This window comes from Phascolarctos cinereus, unplaced genomic scaffold (genome assembly GCF_003287225.1).
Source record: "Phascolarctos cinereus isolate Bilbo 61053 unplaced genomic scaffold, phaCin_HiC Scaffold_2;HRSCAF=192, whole genome shotgun sequence".
Classification (NCBI taxonomy): Eukaryota; Metazoa; Chordata; class Mammalia; order Diprotodontia; family Phascolarctidae; genus Phascolarctos; species Phascolarctos cinereus.
This window is the reverse complement of record NW_027555625.1, coordinates 273,951,854-273,971,099: the sequence shown is the minus strand read 5'-3', so window position 1 is coordinate 273,971,099 and position 19,246 is coordinate 273,951,854. Positions and strand designations below refer to the sequence as shown.

Here is a 19,246-nt window from a genome sequence, read left to right as displayed (position 1 = left end):
TTTCACCACCGGAGGCATCCATTGGCAAGGACAAGTTAGGCCCCGCCTCTTCCCGGCTTTCCTTTTCCCATTGGGCGTCTCGTGGGTGGTGGGGGAATTCTAGGAGTTGTAGTATCAGTGAGTGCGGCGTATTTGCCGCATGGCGCGCGACTCGTAGCAGCCTCCCGGTTTGGGAGGCAAAGCAACCAGAAGGTATGAGCGGGAAACGGCGCGCGGATCTGGGACCTGTCTCGGAGGGAAAGAAGAAGGGGAAGCGGGAGTTGACAGGGGAGTTCTCGGCCGCTGTCCGTGAGGAGCTGCTGAAAAAGCAGGTGGCTGAGGCCTGGAGCCGGAGGACGAGATTCAGTCACGGTAAGCACGGGTGGTCGGTCGCCCGGAGCTGCAGCTCTGATTTGGTGTGGGGGGTGGAGGGAGGGCTGGAAGCACGCGAGGGGCGGGGTCCGGAGAGGCGGGGCCGGGGCCCAGGGACTGGCGGGGAAGACGTCCTAGCAAAACATGGTTCACAATTGTGGAATAGTACTTTCCTTGAGGGCATAGGCTGGGTCTTTATCTCCTGCGCTTACTTGGTGCTTACTGAATTGAAAATACCACCTCCTCCTTAAAGCCGTCCTTGATTCTCCCGGTTATTGGTAATAACTCATACAGCCCCACTCACATGATCGACCTTTGCCTGCCAATGACCTTGAGTTGTCTAATTCTGTGCCAGAAGAGTTTAATCTGATGGTCCTGCCAACCTGAAAAGACTTCTTGTTGGGCCCAATAATGGGCCTGCTAACGTAAAGAAAGAAGCTTTTTACTCGTTTATGATGTTGCAAAGGCCTGTGGGAGATGCACTAGAAATGTTTAAATGGCCTGTCTTCAGGGAGTTTACACTGCGGTTGGGGAAAGGAAAAACTCGTTAAAATGTTTGAGTACTTTCTATATAATGGGTACTTAATAAATATTAGTTGTATGATTGAAAGTACAAACTCCACCAGTCAAGACACTGAAGCCAAGTGAACTAGCATCTATTAAGCACCTTAACACGTGCCAGGTCTGTGCTAAGCGTTGGAGATAAAAAGAAAAAAAGCACTCAGCCCTCAAGGAGCTCACAATCTAATGGTAAAGACACCATGCCAACAGCTCTGTACAAACAGGATATATGTACGGGTTAAACTGCAGGAGGTACTGTCAGAGGGAAGGTAGACTATGTAAGGAGGACCTGTAGGAGTTCAGATTTTAGGTGAGATTTGAAGGAAGTAAGGAGGTAGAGACAAAAAGAGAATTCCAGGTATAAGGACAACCAGTGAAAAATGCATAGAATGAAGAGATGGAATGTTGCATGCTAAGAAGCCACTATCAGTAAATCAGACTATGTAGAAGGGAGTAAAATGTAAAAAGACTGGAAAGGTAGAAGTAGGCCAGGTTATAAAAGGCTTTAAAAGCCAAACTGAGGATATTATATTTAATCCTGGAAATAATAAGGAACCACTGGGCTTTAGTAAAGAGTGAGGGGGTGATGTGATCAGACTTGGACTTTAGAAAGATAACTGACAATTGGGTGAAGGATAGATTGGAATGAGGAGAGAGGAGTAAGAGAGGCCAACCTGCAGGCTATTAAGAGTCTAGGCATGAGTCCTGCACAAAGGGTTGTGGAAGTGTTGGAGAAGGGAATATATCTTAGAAATGTTGTGAGGGATAGGCCTTGGCACCAGATTGGTTGTGAGGATTGAAAGGCAGGAGTTTTAGATGACGCCTAGGTTGTGAGCCTAGGTAACTGGGATGGTGGTGCCCTTTATAGGAAGAGAAAGAAGGGTTTGGGAAGGAAAGATAATAAGTTCCGTTTTGGACATAATTAAGTTTAAGATGTCCCCAGGAGGTCCAGTAGTTGGAGATGCAAAACTAGATGTCAAAAGAGAGGTTTGGACTGGATAAATAAAATGCACAATAAGAATTAAGGGAAAACAATGCATAAACTGGGTAGAGCTTCAAGGAATAGGTGGGAGGTGAACTAGAAAACAAAATATAGGGTAAGAGTGAATAGAAAGTGGAAGACCACCAATTCTTGCTCTGAATTTTAGACCATGAAGTTTTATTTCCTGTCCATCACTTCCCCTTAAATCCCATTCAGACCTCCCCAGATAAATATTAAGTGTTTTCTTTTGTGAAAGATGCCATAATCATGGACCCAGAGCCTTTCCATCACTGTGTGATCCCAAATTTCATTCAGTGCCAGACTTTCTTGGAAGGACTTCAAAAGGAACTTTTGGATTTGGATTTCCATGAAAAATGCAATGATTTGTACAAATTCAAACAGGTGTGTATTTACAAGCCATTTATGCCACTTAAATTTAGAAAATCTTCATCCTAAAAGGTCATTTAATACAAGGTTCAACCAATCTCAAGTAGAGGATTACTGTGGTTGCCTTGTTTTTATTTTACTGCTTAGTACTTTGGGCACAATAGTAGCAAAAGAAACATACTTCTTTTTTCTCACTTGTATGTGTCTGATTTATCTTCATGAGGCAGTATCATAGATTAGAAAAACTTAGAACTAATTGATATAGGTTTGAATCTTAGTTGTGATACTTTATAGCCACCTGACTTAGGGGTGAATTACTTAACCTCTCTAAACTGGTTTCCTCATCTATAAATTAGTGATAACAATACTTGCAATAGCCATTTCATACAGTTGTTTTTAAGGTTCAAATGACATAAATGCACTGTTATAGATACATGTACATGTATAATTCCTATGTATATAAATGTGTGAGCAATATACATGTAAGTAGTTTGGTGGCACAGTGAGTGGAGCACTGGACCTGGAGTCAGGAGGACCTGAGTTCAAATTCAGCCTCAGACCAAAACACATGACACTTACTAGCTGTGTGACCTTGGGCAAGTCACTTAACCCCAATTGCCTTAAAAAAAAAAGATACTAGCTGTGCAACTTTGGGCAACTCACTTAACCTCTGTCTGCCTCAGTTTTCTCGTTTGTAAAATGGAGGTGATAGCACCTTCCTCCCAGGGTTGTGGTAAAGATAAAATGAGATAATGTTTGTGAAGTGCTTTGTAAATCTAAACTGCTATATATAAATGTTGTTATTACTATTCTGACAGCTTCACTGCCCACTCTTCTTCAAATGAACATTTTATAAAAATGGGATGGGCAGATGTACACTGCTGAAACTAAGAGAGTGGATTGGATAGAGGAACATGGCAGATTTTGTGCCATACCTGTCATCCAAGCTGAGAAATGGAACTAAGGGCAAAATCTTACACACACACACACACACACACACACACATACACTGGTGGGAAATGACTGGAATCAAATTAACCTAAGCAACATAAGTGACAAGGACTAAGTACTGACCGAAAAGAAAATTCCTGTAGAGGAAAACACAAACTTGACAGTTCTAACCTAAAAGTGAATAGATTAATTCCCTAAGAAAGAGAGTGGAAGGATGGCTAAGAAAAAACTCAGCAATTTACTATATTCAGGAAAGATATTTCAAAACAAAGACATACCAGGTGAGAAGGAAAGATTGAGACAAAATTTGTTTTCCTTTATTTGATTCTAGAAAAGCAGGAGATGAAACCGTGATTTTTAAATAAGGCAGTAATACAAATTTAGTGTCAATTTTGTTATGTTTAAAGACATCTAGGCAATAAAACAATATTAAGTATATATGTACCAAATGGTGTTATTAATAAGTTCTTAAAAGCTAACAGAATTGTGAAGATATTGGTAATTACATAATAGTTGTAGGGAACTAATATTCTTTTTTAGAACTCTGTAAATCTAGCAGGAAGATAAGCATCAAAGAAAATAAAGAACTGAACAAATCATTGGAACAATTAGATTTGAAACACCTATGGCAACTTCTCATTGGGAATATTTAAGCACATACATATTTTAGAATGTAATAGCTTTACAAATATTGATCATGTCCTTTTTTTGTGTGTGTGAGGCAATTGGGGTTAAGTGACTTGCCCAAGGTCACACAGCTAGTACATGTCAAGTGTTTGGTCTGCAGCCGGATTTGAACTCAGGTCCTCCTGACTTCAGGGCCGGTGCTCTATCCACTGTGCCACCTCGCTGCCCCAGTGATCATGTCTTAGGATTAAATATTTTCTTTATAGATTGTAATATAATGAAAATTACTATTAATAAAGGAAACATAAGCAAAACGTATAGACCTAAAAGATTAAGTAACAAGCAGGTTAAAGAGAAATATATAGTTGTTCCAGGAATGATCATAATAATATCAAGACAATATGTCAGAATATATGAGATCCAATTAAAGTAGTACTCAGAGGAAAAATTAGATCTCTGAAATCATTGGTGAATTAAGAATAGATGTTTTTAGAGAACTAAGCAAGTAAATAGAGTCAGCAAACTAAGAACCCTTAAAACAGGAATCTTGGTCATTAGAGGAGAAATAGGAAAAAATGAGACAATCAAGACAAGAGGAGTGATTTTTTTAAAACTAGCTTTTGGTTTTGGGGTTTTTTTGTTTTCACAACACTGATAGAACAGTAAGTCATTGCCTACTTCAGTATTACAGTGGATCTCTGGTTTCTTTAACATAGCTATTCCCTCCAGAGGTGCAGATCACAACTCATCTGTGCTTTCTGATTCTTCTGCCACTCTTGTCCATGTCCTATAAATCTTACACAGAGGTGTTGACCCAACCTGCTTAAACCTTCCTCTGTGTGAATATCAACTGAACACACAGACAATTATATGTCAATCTTACCACATGACTAGCCTACCTTCTTTGCTGGTCAAACAGCTTTCTACTTACATCTTTATGATAACTTGGTTTAAAAAAAGAGGAAAATTAGGTTGCCAAAATAATAAATGAACAAACTGAATTCACAGTGATTAGAAAGGAAATAGAAAATTATCCATTTTGAAAGAGAGAACAAAATTGAGTCAGTCAGCTAGCATTTATTAAATACCTACCATGTGCCAGACACTGTGCTAAGTAAGCACTGGGTATACACACAAGTACAAAATTGGATGTCAGTTCAAAATAGAGTTGCACATGAGAAGAATGGTACCAGTTGTCTTCAGTTATTCTCTCTGTAGTAGTGTTGTCAAACTCAAATAGAAAGGAATCCCCGCTGGCCACAAATTAACGTGGAAAACCACACATTAATATTATCTATGGCCATTTGCCTGTGGCCATGAAGTAATAAGTATTGAAAGTGTGATTTAAACTTGGGTTTGCCTGACTTTGAGACCCATGTTCTTACCACTAATTAAAGCTACCTTCCTGGGTATCTTATGTGTCCCAGCACTGTTAAGGATACGAGGAAAACGTAGGGAACAATCCATGCCTTCACAGGACTTATAATGTTGATGTTAACATAAGATAGACATACAAAAGCAGAACACTTAGGTAGTAAGCTAGATAGTATTGATTTTATACACAGATTCAGGAGAGATAGGTACTTGAGAGCTCAGGCAACTCATTATTTTCTTTTTTTTTTTTAATTGTATTACCAAAGTTCTAAGAATAAAATGATTTGCCTGTATTTCTAATGTCTGGGAATTTTTTTTTCTGTTATCAAAAAGTCAGATGATCTGAAGAATAGAGACGAACTTCACATCTCTGCTTTAAGGTAAATGAGCTAAATGTCCTAGTACATAGTAACAGTAAACTAGAGCCCCTTTTTCTAAGCCCTGAACTCTAGGACCTGGATTAACTGTAGCTTATTTGCAATACTTTGTATTTGTTTGGTGTCCTTCTTTTAGAAATATTAGCATTATTTAGAGTAGGGGTGGGGAACCTTTGGCCTTGAGGCCACATGTGGCCCTCTTGCTCCTTGAGTGAGGCCTTTTGAGTGAGTCCAAGTTTTACAGAACAATTCCTTTTAAACAAGTAAGAAGATATCCAAGGGATTCTACAGACTCAGAAAACTGAAACTCTATATCCAGCACAAAGGAACCGACCAACTACTGATCTTGGAATTTTTCTGGGTAGATTGTATGGCTTCTCTAATGAAAATAGTTAAGAATTGAAAAGTGTTGCAAGAGGGAAGGCTTTGCTAAAATGAAAGCTTTCCAGTAGCATAGACACAGATTTAGTAAATGAAGCCTTTCCATAAAATAAGTCTGTGAAACTGATCTTACCAGTGAATAGTAGGGCCAGGTATTTAGGGAATCCATATTTAAGGCTTTGGTTCTATTGCTCATCCAAAGGGTGTAGTAGCTTCAGGACTTATGAAATATATTGTGACCTACAAAATCTAAAGCTGGGCTCAATCTTAATGTTAGTATACTAATCCTATCCATGTAATTTTTACACTAAGCATATTATATGACATTTTGATTTGGATTGTTCGAGGACATTTAGTTTTTTTGGTCTACTATATAACTAAGAGTATCCCCAAAAAAGTAGCCCCCATTAAATCCTGGCCTGTTTCCTTGCCTCCAAACAATAACAGCTGTGGCATAGATCAAGAATACAAAAGACCATATATAACATGATGATTAACACCTCTGCTTTTTAGGAAAGTTTTGTTTGAAGATTTCCGGAGATGGCTTTCTGACATTGCTAAGATTGACTTGGAATCAACCATTGATATCTCCTGTGCTAAGTATGAGTATACAGGTGAGAAAAATGAAAGTTTAAATCCTTACTGGATATTACTAATGAGTATATTTAAGGGGAAGCATCATTTTTTTCATAGGGAAATTCTGACCTCAGTCACTAAGATAGGTTTCAGCTGTTCTCTGTTGCATGTGCAAAACATTTTAAGGGAATGATTATGTCTCTTCCTACACTTGTTTTATTGTTCCTCCCTACAATGGGATGGAGGAAAAGCAGAAAACCTGAAGTTTCAAAGTGAACCTTATAACGTACTGCAAGAATAGGGCATATAGGAACCACAGTTGGACAAGGCACTGCCACTCCACTGGCCAGTGTACCATCACTGCCTCTTTCCTAGCAATTCTGGCTACATAAGAGTTCTGGGTATTGACAGGGTTCAAAATGTAGGCTGCCATATCAGGGACTTGGCGGGGACATTCATGTCTCACATTCACTGAGTAGAATGGTGGGCAAAAGTATTTATAGTTGCATAAGTTAAATGAGTATGAGATGCAACTACATTCTATTATATACATTTTGCAGATAAAGAAACTGAGGTTCATTAAGGTAAAGGAACTTGCTCATAATCACACAGCTAGCTAGCAGATTTAGAGCCAGAATTTAAAACCAGGTCTTGACTCTAAATTTAGTGCTCTTCATTATACCATGCTTTTATTTTAGTTTTTAAAAATTCAAAATTTCAAAAATAATAATCATAATAATAGCTAGTATTTATTCAGTGCTTTAAGATTCACAAAGCACTTTTACAAGTATCTTATTTTATACTCTCAACAACCTGGGAGGGAGGGGAGGAGACATTATTTCCATCTTATAGATGAAACTGAGGCAGATAGATTAAGTGACTTGCCCAGGATTACATATCGGTTAAATTTCTCAGGTCAAATTTGAACTCAGATTGTGCTGACTTCAGGTCTAGCACTCTCTCCATTGTGCCACCTACCTAGAATAAAGATTGAGTCTCTGTCACCTACATAAGCATTAAAATTTGGTGTAGATTAGCTGCTGCAAATGTATATATAAAGTAGGGCCAAGTACTCAGTTGTATACCATTTCAGATATCCTGCTATGCCATGATGATGAACTAGAGGGAAGAAGAATTGCTTTCATTCTTTATCTCGTTCCTCCTTGGGACAAGAGCCTTGGTGGTACCTTGGACCTATATAGTACAGATGGTAAGATAAAAAAAGACTTTCACATTTTATCTCTCAGTGCCATCATCTATGTTTTTCAAAAAAGAGCCAGTAAATTTACTCAGCTTTCACATTTTTGTATGTGACCGTTAATCAAGTCCTATTCATTCATCGAGTCACTGAATTAGAAGGGAAATAAATCTATGAGGCAGGAGAAGCTATTTCATTAATATGGGCTTCTCCAGAGTTAGTTCAAGCACTAGGATTATGATCCTTTATCATCTCATTAAGTTCTGTGTGAGGAATTATCATTGGCTTAGGACATATTAGGTAGATAATTAGGTAAGTTAAGGTAGAGTCAACCTTACCTTTGTGATCATGTTGATTATTCAGTGGAAAGGTACAGAGTAAAGACAATCCCTTTCATTTACACTGTCACTCCATATGACCAGATGCTTTCCATGTGGCCGATAGCCAAAAAGATGCCAACATTAAAACCAGTTCTCCACATTTTTGGAAAGACGGTTGTTAACCATTGTAAGATCCTCAAATCCTAGAATTTGGAGTTAGAAGGGACCTTAAAGATTATTTACTCCAACCCTTTCATTGTAGAGTAGAAGAAACTGACCCAGAGAGAAGACATGACTTCCTCGGCGTCTTAGGAACCTGAAGGCGTAAGAGCCAAGTAGGAATAAATGATAGTTTTCAGGATTTGGAGGGCATAATCATTTTCCCTTCTACATACGATTAAACAAGAAAATAGTAATGGTAATGCTTAAAGCTATTTGTGAACTACACCTTGGTTGTGCTTTCTTCTGGTGTAGAACATTTCCAGCCGAAGCAGATTGTTAAGTCTCTCATCCCCTGTTGGAACACCTTGGTTTTCTTTGAAGTATCTCCAGTATCCTACCACCAGGTAAAGATGGCAAGCCACAAATGGACCAAGCTATCAATGAACATTCTTTTAAAATTAGGCACAATTTAGTGGGTACCTATCTCCTACAAATGTGGAGTTCAGTGTGGTTGTTTTCACATCAAAATCTGGTGCTCTGGGACATAACATCCACACTTCTACAGAAGTAGGAAGTACATGCTTTGGTGAGTAATCTCTGTAGTTATCTCAAATACTTATTTGTGCCTGATTTTATTCTTTCAGGTGTCCGAAGTTCTATCTGAAGGAAAATGTCGACTGTCTATAAGTGGCTGGTTTCATGGCCCTCCTCAGACAAGACCTTCGAGCTATGTTGAGCCCCTTTTGCCTCGTAGCCCTCACATTCCACGAGATGTAAGATAAACTACCTTTATTTTAACAACTAGTAGGTTCAGTTATTTCCCTCAGTTTCCAAGTGACTATTCCTAATAAACTGTTGAGTTCTAGCTAGTCTAATGTTGACTTTTATCTTTTCATGTAAAGTATTGCAGCATTCACTTATACATTGGAAGATTCGTGAATAGGTGATTTACTGTACTTTACCAGTGCCTCAAACTCTTTGACCAAGAATTAAAGTTAGGGTAGATACATCCCTTTTATTTTCTATTTCTTTGCAGAGTGAAATTTTGTTTGACTGGATTAATCCAATTTATATGGACATTGATTCCCAGGCTCAAATTCAAGAGGAATTTGAGGAGCGATCTGAAATTCTGCTGAAGGAATTTTTCAAGGTGACTCAAAAAGACCTATTCGGTACCTTATTGCTTTGCATGTTGTCATACTTACTCTTTTTGAGGCATTTAAGCATAAGGTGGATAGAGGATTAACTAGTCTTCAAGGGGATTATCTTTGCTGATCTGCTTCTGCAGTTCTATTGTTCCATCAAATAATACAAATATAAGAAAAAACTTTAATTTCCTGTGGCATCATGGTTCTTTGGTCATTTGCCGTGTTCAGTTCGCTTTCTTTAAAGAAACAGCACTTAATATTATTGCTATTATTCTCCTATTCATAAGACTCCTTTCTTCCGACCTTTTTGGTTTTCATACTTTTCAGTATTATTACATCTTTTATGGGATTTTAGGAGCTCAGTAAGAGTGGTGGGGATAAAAATCACATTACAGTGAATCATAAAAGTCATTGAAGTCTAGAATTAGAAAGGACCTTAGAGGGATAATGGTATACCTAAGATTACAAAGTTAGTGAGAGAACTGGAACTAAAAACACTGCCTTCCTGACTGAGTCTAGTGTATACTTTCCCCGCTATACCACAGAATCCCAAGACACTGTACAAATTATCTATGTTCAGTTGGGATTTTCTTATACCAAATATTGATTGAGTAAGCATGGCCTAGAGAGCCTTTTATCATACAGAGATTTTCATCATAATAATAATGGTTGTAACTAAGCCAGTTTTATCTTTAAAACAGTCTTATGGATTCAGTGGGGGTATGTTATGGGTGTGTTATTTTTTACAGATTAAGGAATTGAAGCAATTGGGTCCTACAAAGAGTGGTAGAATCAAATCTGAAATCAGAGTGTTCAGATCCTTAGCTAAAACTAAATGCTCCCAGGCCTTATTGACTCAAGGACAAAATACACTGGGTAAAGAACATTTAAACAGGATTTAAAGTCACAGAAACTAAACCCATAATTTTTCAGTAAATAAACTCTTTGTATAGCCTAATGGTTACACACTAGCAAAAAGAGTGTGAGATTGTGAAAAATGAAGAATTCTGCTGACGGTTCTTATTACTTGTTTTGCAGTCTGAAAAATATGAAGAGATATGTGAGGCTTTGGAGAAGGAAGATCTAGAATGGAGCCAACGAGGTCCTCCCAACAAAAGGTAGCCTTTTTTGTCTAAGGAATTTGCCCTTGAATTAACTCTTGTATGCTGCTGCTGCTGCTGCTAGTCATAAGACGCACATGTTCTAATGGCCTGATTTTATGAATATGGGCACATTACTCAGTTGGTATCGTATTAATAGGGATAACCAATGGCTGCAAGAAGCAAAATGGTCTCACTTTGTAGCTTCTTATGCATGCTAAATTTTGGGGAGAGGTGCTTAATTTGTGACAAGTCTATGTATCCTACATCTTTTTAAGCCTGGAGTTGTGATGAACACTTTAAGTCTGTTGCATTTCAGGTTTTATGAAAAAGCTGAGGAAGAGAAGCTTCCAGATGTCTTGAGGGACTGCATGGAGTTATTTCGTTCTGAGGCATTGTTCTTGCTGCTGTCCAACTTCACAGGCCTGAAGCTTCATTTCCTAGTCTTTTCAGATGAGGAAGATGAGGATGACGAGGAGCGCACAGAAGATGATGAAGAAGAAAGCAAGAAGATTAGCCATGTTTCTTCCAAACCAGAAAACTATCAGGAGGCTAGTGGCCACACAAGCCAACAGAGCAAGATGGAAACAGCCCTAGAACCAGAGAAGGAAAAGGCAAAGAATAGTAAGCTGCTCTTGTAATATCTGTCTTTATTGAACATTAACAGGGTTCTAGGAACTATACAGAACATAAGAAAGAGATATACTGGGGGCAGCTAGGTGGCGCAGTGGATAGAGCACTGGCCCTCAAGTCAGGAGGACCTGAGTTCAAATATGCCATCAGACCAAACACTTGACACTAGCTGTGTGACCCTGGGCGAGTCACTTAACCCCCGACTGCCTAAAAAAAAAGAGAGAGAGAGAGAGATACCATCTGTCTCAAAAAAATAAGCCTCATGTACAAGGAGATACAGCTGTAGAATGGAGAAATAGGAAGCTCAGGACAGCTCTAACCCAAGAAAAATTTGTCTTACAGGAAAAAAATATAGGTTGTCATCTGAATAGAAGGAAGTTGTAGGGGGAGGAATTGTGGTGAGAAATAACCTACAAACAAGATTGAGAAGCCAGAGAGAGAAGTAATCTGACTTGAACAAAGCAAAAATAAAAGGAAATAGAGAAAGGCCTATGGCTTTCTTCTTAATCATAATATTTGATGATTTGAATTATAAGGTACCTCCTTCTTTTGACATCATTAACTGAGCTCCTGTAGAGTCAGCTTAGACTTTCAACAGCTATTAAACCAGACTGTGAAATTCTTCCCCCTATTTCATTCATTACTTTTCTCTCCTCATGCCTCATATACTTATTTTCTTTCCTAAGCCGTACTCTTCGAAATTTGGTGAGCAAAGTAGCTCTGTAGATGAAGGGACAATACAACCTTAAACAAGTACAACAATAGGATTCTGACCTGCCATCAGTGTAGTTTACTTTCAGGGGTCTTCCAAAGCCTGTGGGAAAACACTCCACATACTAGACTTAAAAAGCACAAGTTCCAGATGATTTTACTCTCAGACATTCACAAACCTGGAACAACAGCCTTTATTTGAAGCATAGAACTCAGGATTTTAGAGTCAGAAGGGACCTTGAAATCATCTGCTCCATTAAGATATTCATAATAACAACAGCAAACTTTTCAGTGCCGTCTGTGTGAAAAGCAAAACACTAGATGAAGAAATACAAAAATAAAATAATAGTTCCTACACTTTTGAAGCTTTTAGTATATTTGAGGTGGAGTATAAATCACAGATAACTATGTTATGCAGTATTCCATGACAGATGGATTCAGTGCAAAAAGGATAAGACTGTTACTGATTTGGGCTTCAGGAAATGCTTCATGGAGAAGGTGGAATTTGAGTTGGACTTAAAGGATAGAATGGAGAGCAAAAACTTGGAGATAGGAAAGAAGATATATCTGATTTGAGAACTGAGGCCATTTGGATGAACTAGAGTGCCTAGAGGGTAGCAATATGTGATGATAACATGTAGGGTGGCATCAGATTGTGAAGGGCCTTGAAATTTGAGTACAGGAATTTAAACTTAGAAGGCCATAAGGAGCCTGTGAAGATTTTTGAGCAGAAGAGTAACATGACAACATATATGAAAAATGATTACTCTGGCAGCTGTATAAATGACAGGTTGGAGGTGGGAGAAAGACCTGTTAGAAGATCATTGTCATCATACAATTGCGTAATAGTGAGCACCTGGACTGTGATGGTGGCAGTGGGAATAGGAGAAGACATATGAGTGATGTTGCTGATGTGGAATAAACAAAACATGGTAACTAGTTGAATAAAAGTTAAGAAAAGAGTGAAGAGCCCCAAATTTGCAAGCATGGGAGATTGGATGAATATAGTGGTGCCAAGGACAGAAATGTAAAAATCAAGAGGAATAGCCCCTATAGGAGAAAACATAATTAACTTAGTTTGGGACATGTTGAGCTTGAGGTGCCAGGGGAACATAACAGGTTGAAATGCCCTGGAGCATCTGGAGATGCAGATATGGAGCTCAAAAAAAGAGTTCATGACCTGAGGTGGAGGTTTGAGATTCTTTTGTGTAGAAGAATTACTTGAAGTTTTGAGAGTAAATGTTTGGCCAAGAAGGAGAAGGCCAAAGATGGATCTTTGAAACATCCATGTTAGAGGTAGAACTAAGAAGCATTGGTTCTTGTATCTAGAGCCTAAAAGAAATGAGACCTCGTAAGATTGTTTTGTACTTTAGAAATGGTTTTCATGGGAATCTATGTATCGCAAGAAATCTGTGTGATCTATAAGAAAATGCTTACATTTCTTAGTCTGGTGATTTGAAAAACAGAATTCACTCAGGGGTTTTAGGTTTCATTGATAAATATGGATAGAGCTAAGGGACATTTAACAGACTACCTAGGATGTTTTCAGACGAAATAATTTTTAAAAATCATTTATAAGACTAGATTATATTGACAGTAAGTAATTTACAGATCTTTGACAAGTGTTTTCCCCCAGTGGCTTGTTAAGACTGTTGCCTTCATTTTCTTATCCAGCAAGTTATTCCAAGATTATTTCTCTTATTCTAATTGATTTTCCAGCCATTTTTCTCTATTTGTTCCTTCTTAGAATCAAGTGTCCCCAAATGCACTGGGGAGCTGAGGCATTGGAAGAATGGTCATTACACTCTAGTGCATGACACCAAAAATACTGAATTTGCCTTGGACCTGCTTTTCTACTGTGGCTGTAAGGGTAAGGAGGAAAAAAAATGGCACCTTTCTTTGGTGACTGTCAGTCTTACCAGAGAAATATGGCTATAATTACACTGTAAAGAAATCTCTCAGATCAGGGACTTTCATATACTGGTTTCTGCCTTGCTTTGCATAGAAGTGTTTTGCTTTGCTACTTGAGTCATAGAATCTGAAAGTTAAAATAGAGATTAGAAAGCAGTTTTCCCATCTAGTACAAAATTTGATTGTGTAACTTGGAATATGAGATGGACACCTTCATTATCTCTCACAAATTCTCTTATCCCTAAGATTCTAGCCTTTTCATGTTTCCCTGCCAAGTAACTATTTTCTTCTCTCTACCTTTAATCGTTAGATCTATTTGGGTTGAAAATGAACCAAGATGTCAATAGCAATAAGAATTCAGAGAAAGGAAGAATACAGTAGTCATAGTTGTTGATGAATTTGGTAACTATTGTCCCTCTTTTCTCTCATCATACATACAGAATACATTTGCTGGGAAAAGTTCAGGAGAGATTAAATATATAATGTAATTGTTACTTGGTTGTGTAAAAGCTATAGTTTTCTGAGTGCTGTGGGTTTTAAATTTTCCTTTATAGGGTGGAAAACAGAATATGGTGGCTTTACTTCCTATATTGCCAATGGCGAAGATGAAGAGGTGAGGTGCTTTGGTGCCTTGTTCCTTTTAGCTCTTTTTATTTTTTTGTTTTAATAGTATTTTTTCCCCAGTTACATGTCAAGAAAATTTTTAGCATTCATTTTACAAGATTTTGAGTTCCAAATTTTTCTCCCTCCCTTCCTCTCCTCTTCTGAAAATGGTAGGCAATTTGATGCAGTTTTATACATGTGCTATCATGAAAAATATTTCCGTATCAGTCACAGTTGTGAAGCATTAAAAAAAAATGAGAAAGAATAAAGTAAGTGGGAAAAAAAATATGCTTTTGATCTGCATTCAGAGTCCATCAGTTCTTTATCTGGATATAGATAACATTTTCCTTTGTGAGTCCTTTGTACTTGTCTTGGATCATTGTGTTGCTGAGAAGAGCTGAATCATTCACAGTTGACCATCACACAGTATTGCTGATACCGTGTACAATGTTTAGCTGGTTCTGTTCATTACATCAGTTTGTACAAGTCTTTCAGGATTTTCCTTTTAGCTCTTGAAGAAACTTTAAGAAATAATGATGATTGCCATTTCTGTAGCACTTTAAGGTATACAGTTGCTTTCTCCACAACCTGGTAAATTAGTTCGAGTATCCCTATTTTACAGATTCAGAAATTGTGGCTCAGGGAAGTTAGGTTACTCAATTAGAGTCAAACAGCTAGTTAGTGTCAGACCTTTGACTCATACACAGATCTTCTGACTCTAAGACCAGCACCCTTTCTATTCTGCCTTTCACTGTATTTTGGAGATTAGGTTCTTATGAACCTCCATAGGTGTCTGGAAATATTACATCTATGTTTGGTCTTGCTGCTATAGTTTCAAGTCTCTTAAAGGAACACTCAGTCTGGAGGAAAATGCTATAACACAATACTTATGGAGTTGCCTACATACCATTTAACATGCTGTTAAGTCCAGTGGAAGATTATATATTAAATAATATCCATATCCTACCTCTCTTGAGTTAGCTTGTAAAGAACATGAACCATATAGTGAGGAATAAATGCATCAGGTGCCTTCTTTTAGTATGTTCTCTCTAGTAACAGCTGTAAACATATTTTTATACCCAGAGCAACATAACCCCCACTGTAGCCCAGAGAAAAAACTTCTAAAGGATTTTCAATTCTTCTAAGTGACTGATTTTAGAAATTAGTGATGTTTGATGAAATGTAGAAGGGAAGAAGTGAGTACATGGGAGATAAATTATCTATTCTAACTATTGCTTTGGTTACCTGTTTTAGCTTCTAACAGTGACTCCAGAAGAGAATTCATTGGCATTGGTTTATAGAGATCGAGAAACTGTAAAATTTGTCAAGCATATTAACCACCAAAGCTTAGAGCAAAAGAAAGCTGGCCAGAACAGAACAGGTTTCTGGGACTTTTCCTTTGTCTACTATGAATGACTGGACTGTGCCAAAGGTAAATGGAAGAGGGATGCTTCGTTGGACCAGAAAGAAAAATGGGAAAAGAGCATGAATCAAAGCATATTAACAGGGTCTCATATCAATCAGGGTTTTTAGAGTTGCGTGCTGAGTATTCTTTTAGTAGTGAAATATATTAACCTATCTTGATCAGTCTGAATCTGAATGCTCAGCTTAGAACTCTAGTCTAAGGGACTTATCTCTTGACCTTTTTAAAAGGAGTATTGGAGGGCTTCAGTTTTCCTCATCAGTGCTTACTTCAGTGATTCTTTGCCTCAGTAGAAGTGAATGACACTGGATGTGGCCAGTACTGAGTCCTGCTGTCCTTTCCAAACCACTTCAGTGCACGTTACTACAGACTCTGGCACCCTGTTTTTGCCACAGACTTATCAGTAAGCACCTGAGCAAACATTTATTAAATACCTAATATATTTACTATTTTCAGAGACTAGTTCCAGACCTCAAGGAGTTCTTGCACAAGTGTATAAATAAAAGGAGTACAGAGGGGTGGGAGTGCTTTTCTGCTTTGAGTTGGGTTTCTGGCATGATTTAAATCTAGTAGTTCTTGCTGCAGGTATGACCATTCGATATTGAATTAGAGCAGGTGGTGGGCCTGATTAAAGACATTATCATCATCATTATTATTATTATTACTATAAAGAAATCCTGAAAAATATTTCAGTCTATAGTTCCCATCTTATTCTTCCCACTCTGGAGTTTAAAAGAGATACCCTACTCTGGGAACAATTAACACCACATCTTTTTTCACTAGCCCCAGATAGCTTTATTTTAGTGAGATTATGGGTGAGCCCAGTACACTCATTTTTAGAATTCACCCACGGGTTTCTGTGGTTAGTGGCTTTTACATATTTTGATTATTATGAATGAGCTTCACTGCACTAAACAGATTGTATCTGACCACCATTGTTACCCTTGATATCCTTGTATAAATTATAAATATAAAAATTCCAGATTCAATTTTTTAAAATAGTTATAATAGATAGTAGATACTTGTAGACAGTCCATCTTGTTTCTAATCTCTTCCATGGAAGCACAATTAGGGGAACAGGCCCATTTTCTCCTTATCCTTAGAGTCTAACAAATTTAGCTTTTTTTTTTAAACTTTCTATTTCCAGGTTCTGATATTTCTAATAAGGATTATCATAGCATTTGGAGCTAGAAGAGACCCATAGAGATTATCTGGTCTGTTGGTTTTCAGATTTCTTGTTCTTGGTATAGTATTTTTTAAATAGTATTTTATCTTTTCTCAGTTATATGTCAGCAGTTTTTAAGCATTCATTTTTACAAGATTTCAAGTTCCAAATTCTTCTCTCTCCTCCCTTCTTCCTCAAATGGTAGATAATTTGATATAGGTGATATATGTGTAATTATGTAAAACATACTTCCATATTAATCACAGTTGTTAAAGAAAAAACAGTTCAAAAGGAAAAAAACCACGAAAAAATAAAGTAAGTGAAGAAAGTATGCTTTGATCTACATTCATAGTCCATCAGTTCATCTGGATGTGGATAGCATTTTCCATCATGAGTCCTTTGTACTTGTCTTGGATCATTGTGTTGCTGAGAAGAGCTAAGTCATTCATAGTTGATTGTTACACAATGTTGGTGATACTGTATACAATGTTTTCCAGTTCTGCTCATTTTACTTTGCATCACTTCATACAGGTCTTTCCAGGGTTTTTCTGAAGTCCACCTGCTCATCATTTCTTATGGAACAATAGTATTCCATTGCATTTATATACCACAACTTGTTCAGCCATTCCCCAATTGATGGGCATCCCCTCGGTTTTCCAATATTTTGCCACCACAAAAAGGGCTACTATAAATATGTTTGCATGTGTAGGTCCTTTTCCCATTTTTATGATGTCTTTGGGATATAGATCTAGTAGTAGTATTGCCGGATCAAAGTTACAGTGTGGTTGCCCTTTGGGCATAGTTCCAAATTGCTCTCCTGAATGGTTGAATCAGTTCACAACTTCACCAACAATGCATTAATGTCCCAGTTTTCTCACATCCTCTCCAGCATTTATCATTTTCCTTTTTTTCATATTAGCCAATGTGATAGCTGTGAAGTGGTACCTCAGAGTTGTTTTAATTTGCATTTCTCTAATCAACAGTGATTTAAAGCACTTTCTTCATATGACTATAGATAGCTTTGATTTCTTCGTCTGAAAACTGCCTGTTTATATCCTTTGCATGGTATAGTATATTTTGCTGAGAGGAATTGCAGCAGAGGAGAGAGTCAGGAGACTCACTCGTGTGATTACAAGTCAAACTAAATCTCATATACTTCGTAGCACACCTAGCTCTTGGTGTATGTATACTCTTTGAGTACTACTGATCTAGTCCAGTACCCTCATTTTTCAGATTAAGAAAGCAAAGTTTTGGGAGGTTAAGTGAATTGCCCAAGCTACACCAGGATTCAAATCCAGGTCTTTTGACTCCAAAGACTTAAACTTAACCTTCTACCCCACCCCACCCCCAGTCCTCCTTTTATTACATTATGCCAGAGTTTACTCCTGCAACCATTTTAGACTAAATCCGAAGTCACCTTTCACTTTACAGGTAAGGAAACTCAAAGTCCAAAAGAGGAAGTGAAGGATTAGATAGCTAGTGGGTGGCAGCACCAGGATTAAAGCCCAGGTCTCCTATTGCTCTGAAATCTCAGTTGAAGAGGTTTTAATTTTGTCCAAATCATTAAGAAAATGAAAGACACATCTCTCCCGTACCAGTGTTCCCTTCTGAAATAAAAGTTAAATTCATTGTAGTAGTGGGAAAGTGTGAAATAAATGCTGCAAAACACATATGAGGAAGATGATGTTGCAAATGGCAAAGTAATTCCAAAGAAACTTCGCCAACCTGTTTGAAACTGCACATTCTCATAATAGCTGCCTTCTTCACTTTGATGACAAGTTCATACAGACATCTTAAACCATATTGCAAACAACTTAAAAATTGTATGGTATCTTTTCAGAATAAGCAGAGCCCTACACTGCACAAAGAATGAAATGAGTCACTGTAAATCAAGAGCTTAGAGGCAAGAGTAGTGTGGGCAGGGTCCAGATGGGAAAATGCAAAATACCAGGCTGTCGTCTTGTGCCTTAATTTAAGAACAAAATTAGAGATAATTAACTGCTGTGATAACAGGACTCTAAATTGTCAGATTTATAATTGCTACTTTTAAAAATTTGGAACATTAATAAAGATGTTGAAAATCACATAAATATTTCTGTGGGTTATATGATAGTAGTATATAGTTTCTTGTTCTTTGATTTCTGAAGCAGCTGAGGTATGAGTGGTGTTAGGATGGTTGAAAACATGTAATTTGCTAAAACAGCAAGCCATACTCTGCAACATGAATGTGAGGGTCCAAACTTTATTGCACCTTTTTTATCTTTGAGTTAAAAGTCATTTACTGCTTCAATTTCTGAATTTACAT

General features: G+C 37.7%; 1 protein-coding gene across 1 annotated transcript; it reads left to right on the top strand.

Moving 5' to 3' along the window:
• The first annotated feature begins 20 nt into the window (after positions 1-20).
• OGFOD1 (2-oxoglutarate and iron dependent oxygenase domain containing 1) lies at positions 21-19,031 on the top strand. Its single transcript, XM_020965569.2, has 13 exons — positions 21-351; positions 2,151-2,296; positions 5,567-5,613; positions 6,505-6,605; positions 7,661-7,777; positions 8,560-8,651; positions 8,892-9,020; positions 9,284-9,397; positions 10,434-10,513; positions 10,815-11,119; positions 13,587-13,709; positions 14,305-14,363; positions 15,608-19,031. The coding sequence occupies exons 1-13, from the start codon at positions 195-197 to the stop codon at positions 15,767-15,769; spliced, it is 1,632 nt and encodes a 543-aa protein (XP_020821228.1). The 5' UTR covers positions 21-194; the 3' UTR covers positions 15,770-19,031.
• Positions 19,032-19,246: the final 215 nt, after the last annotated feature.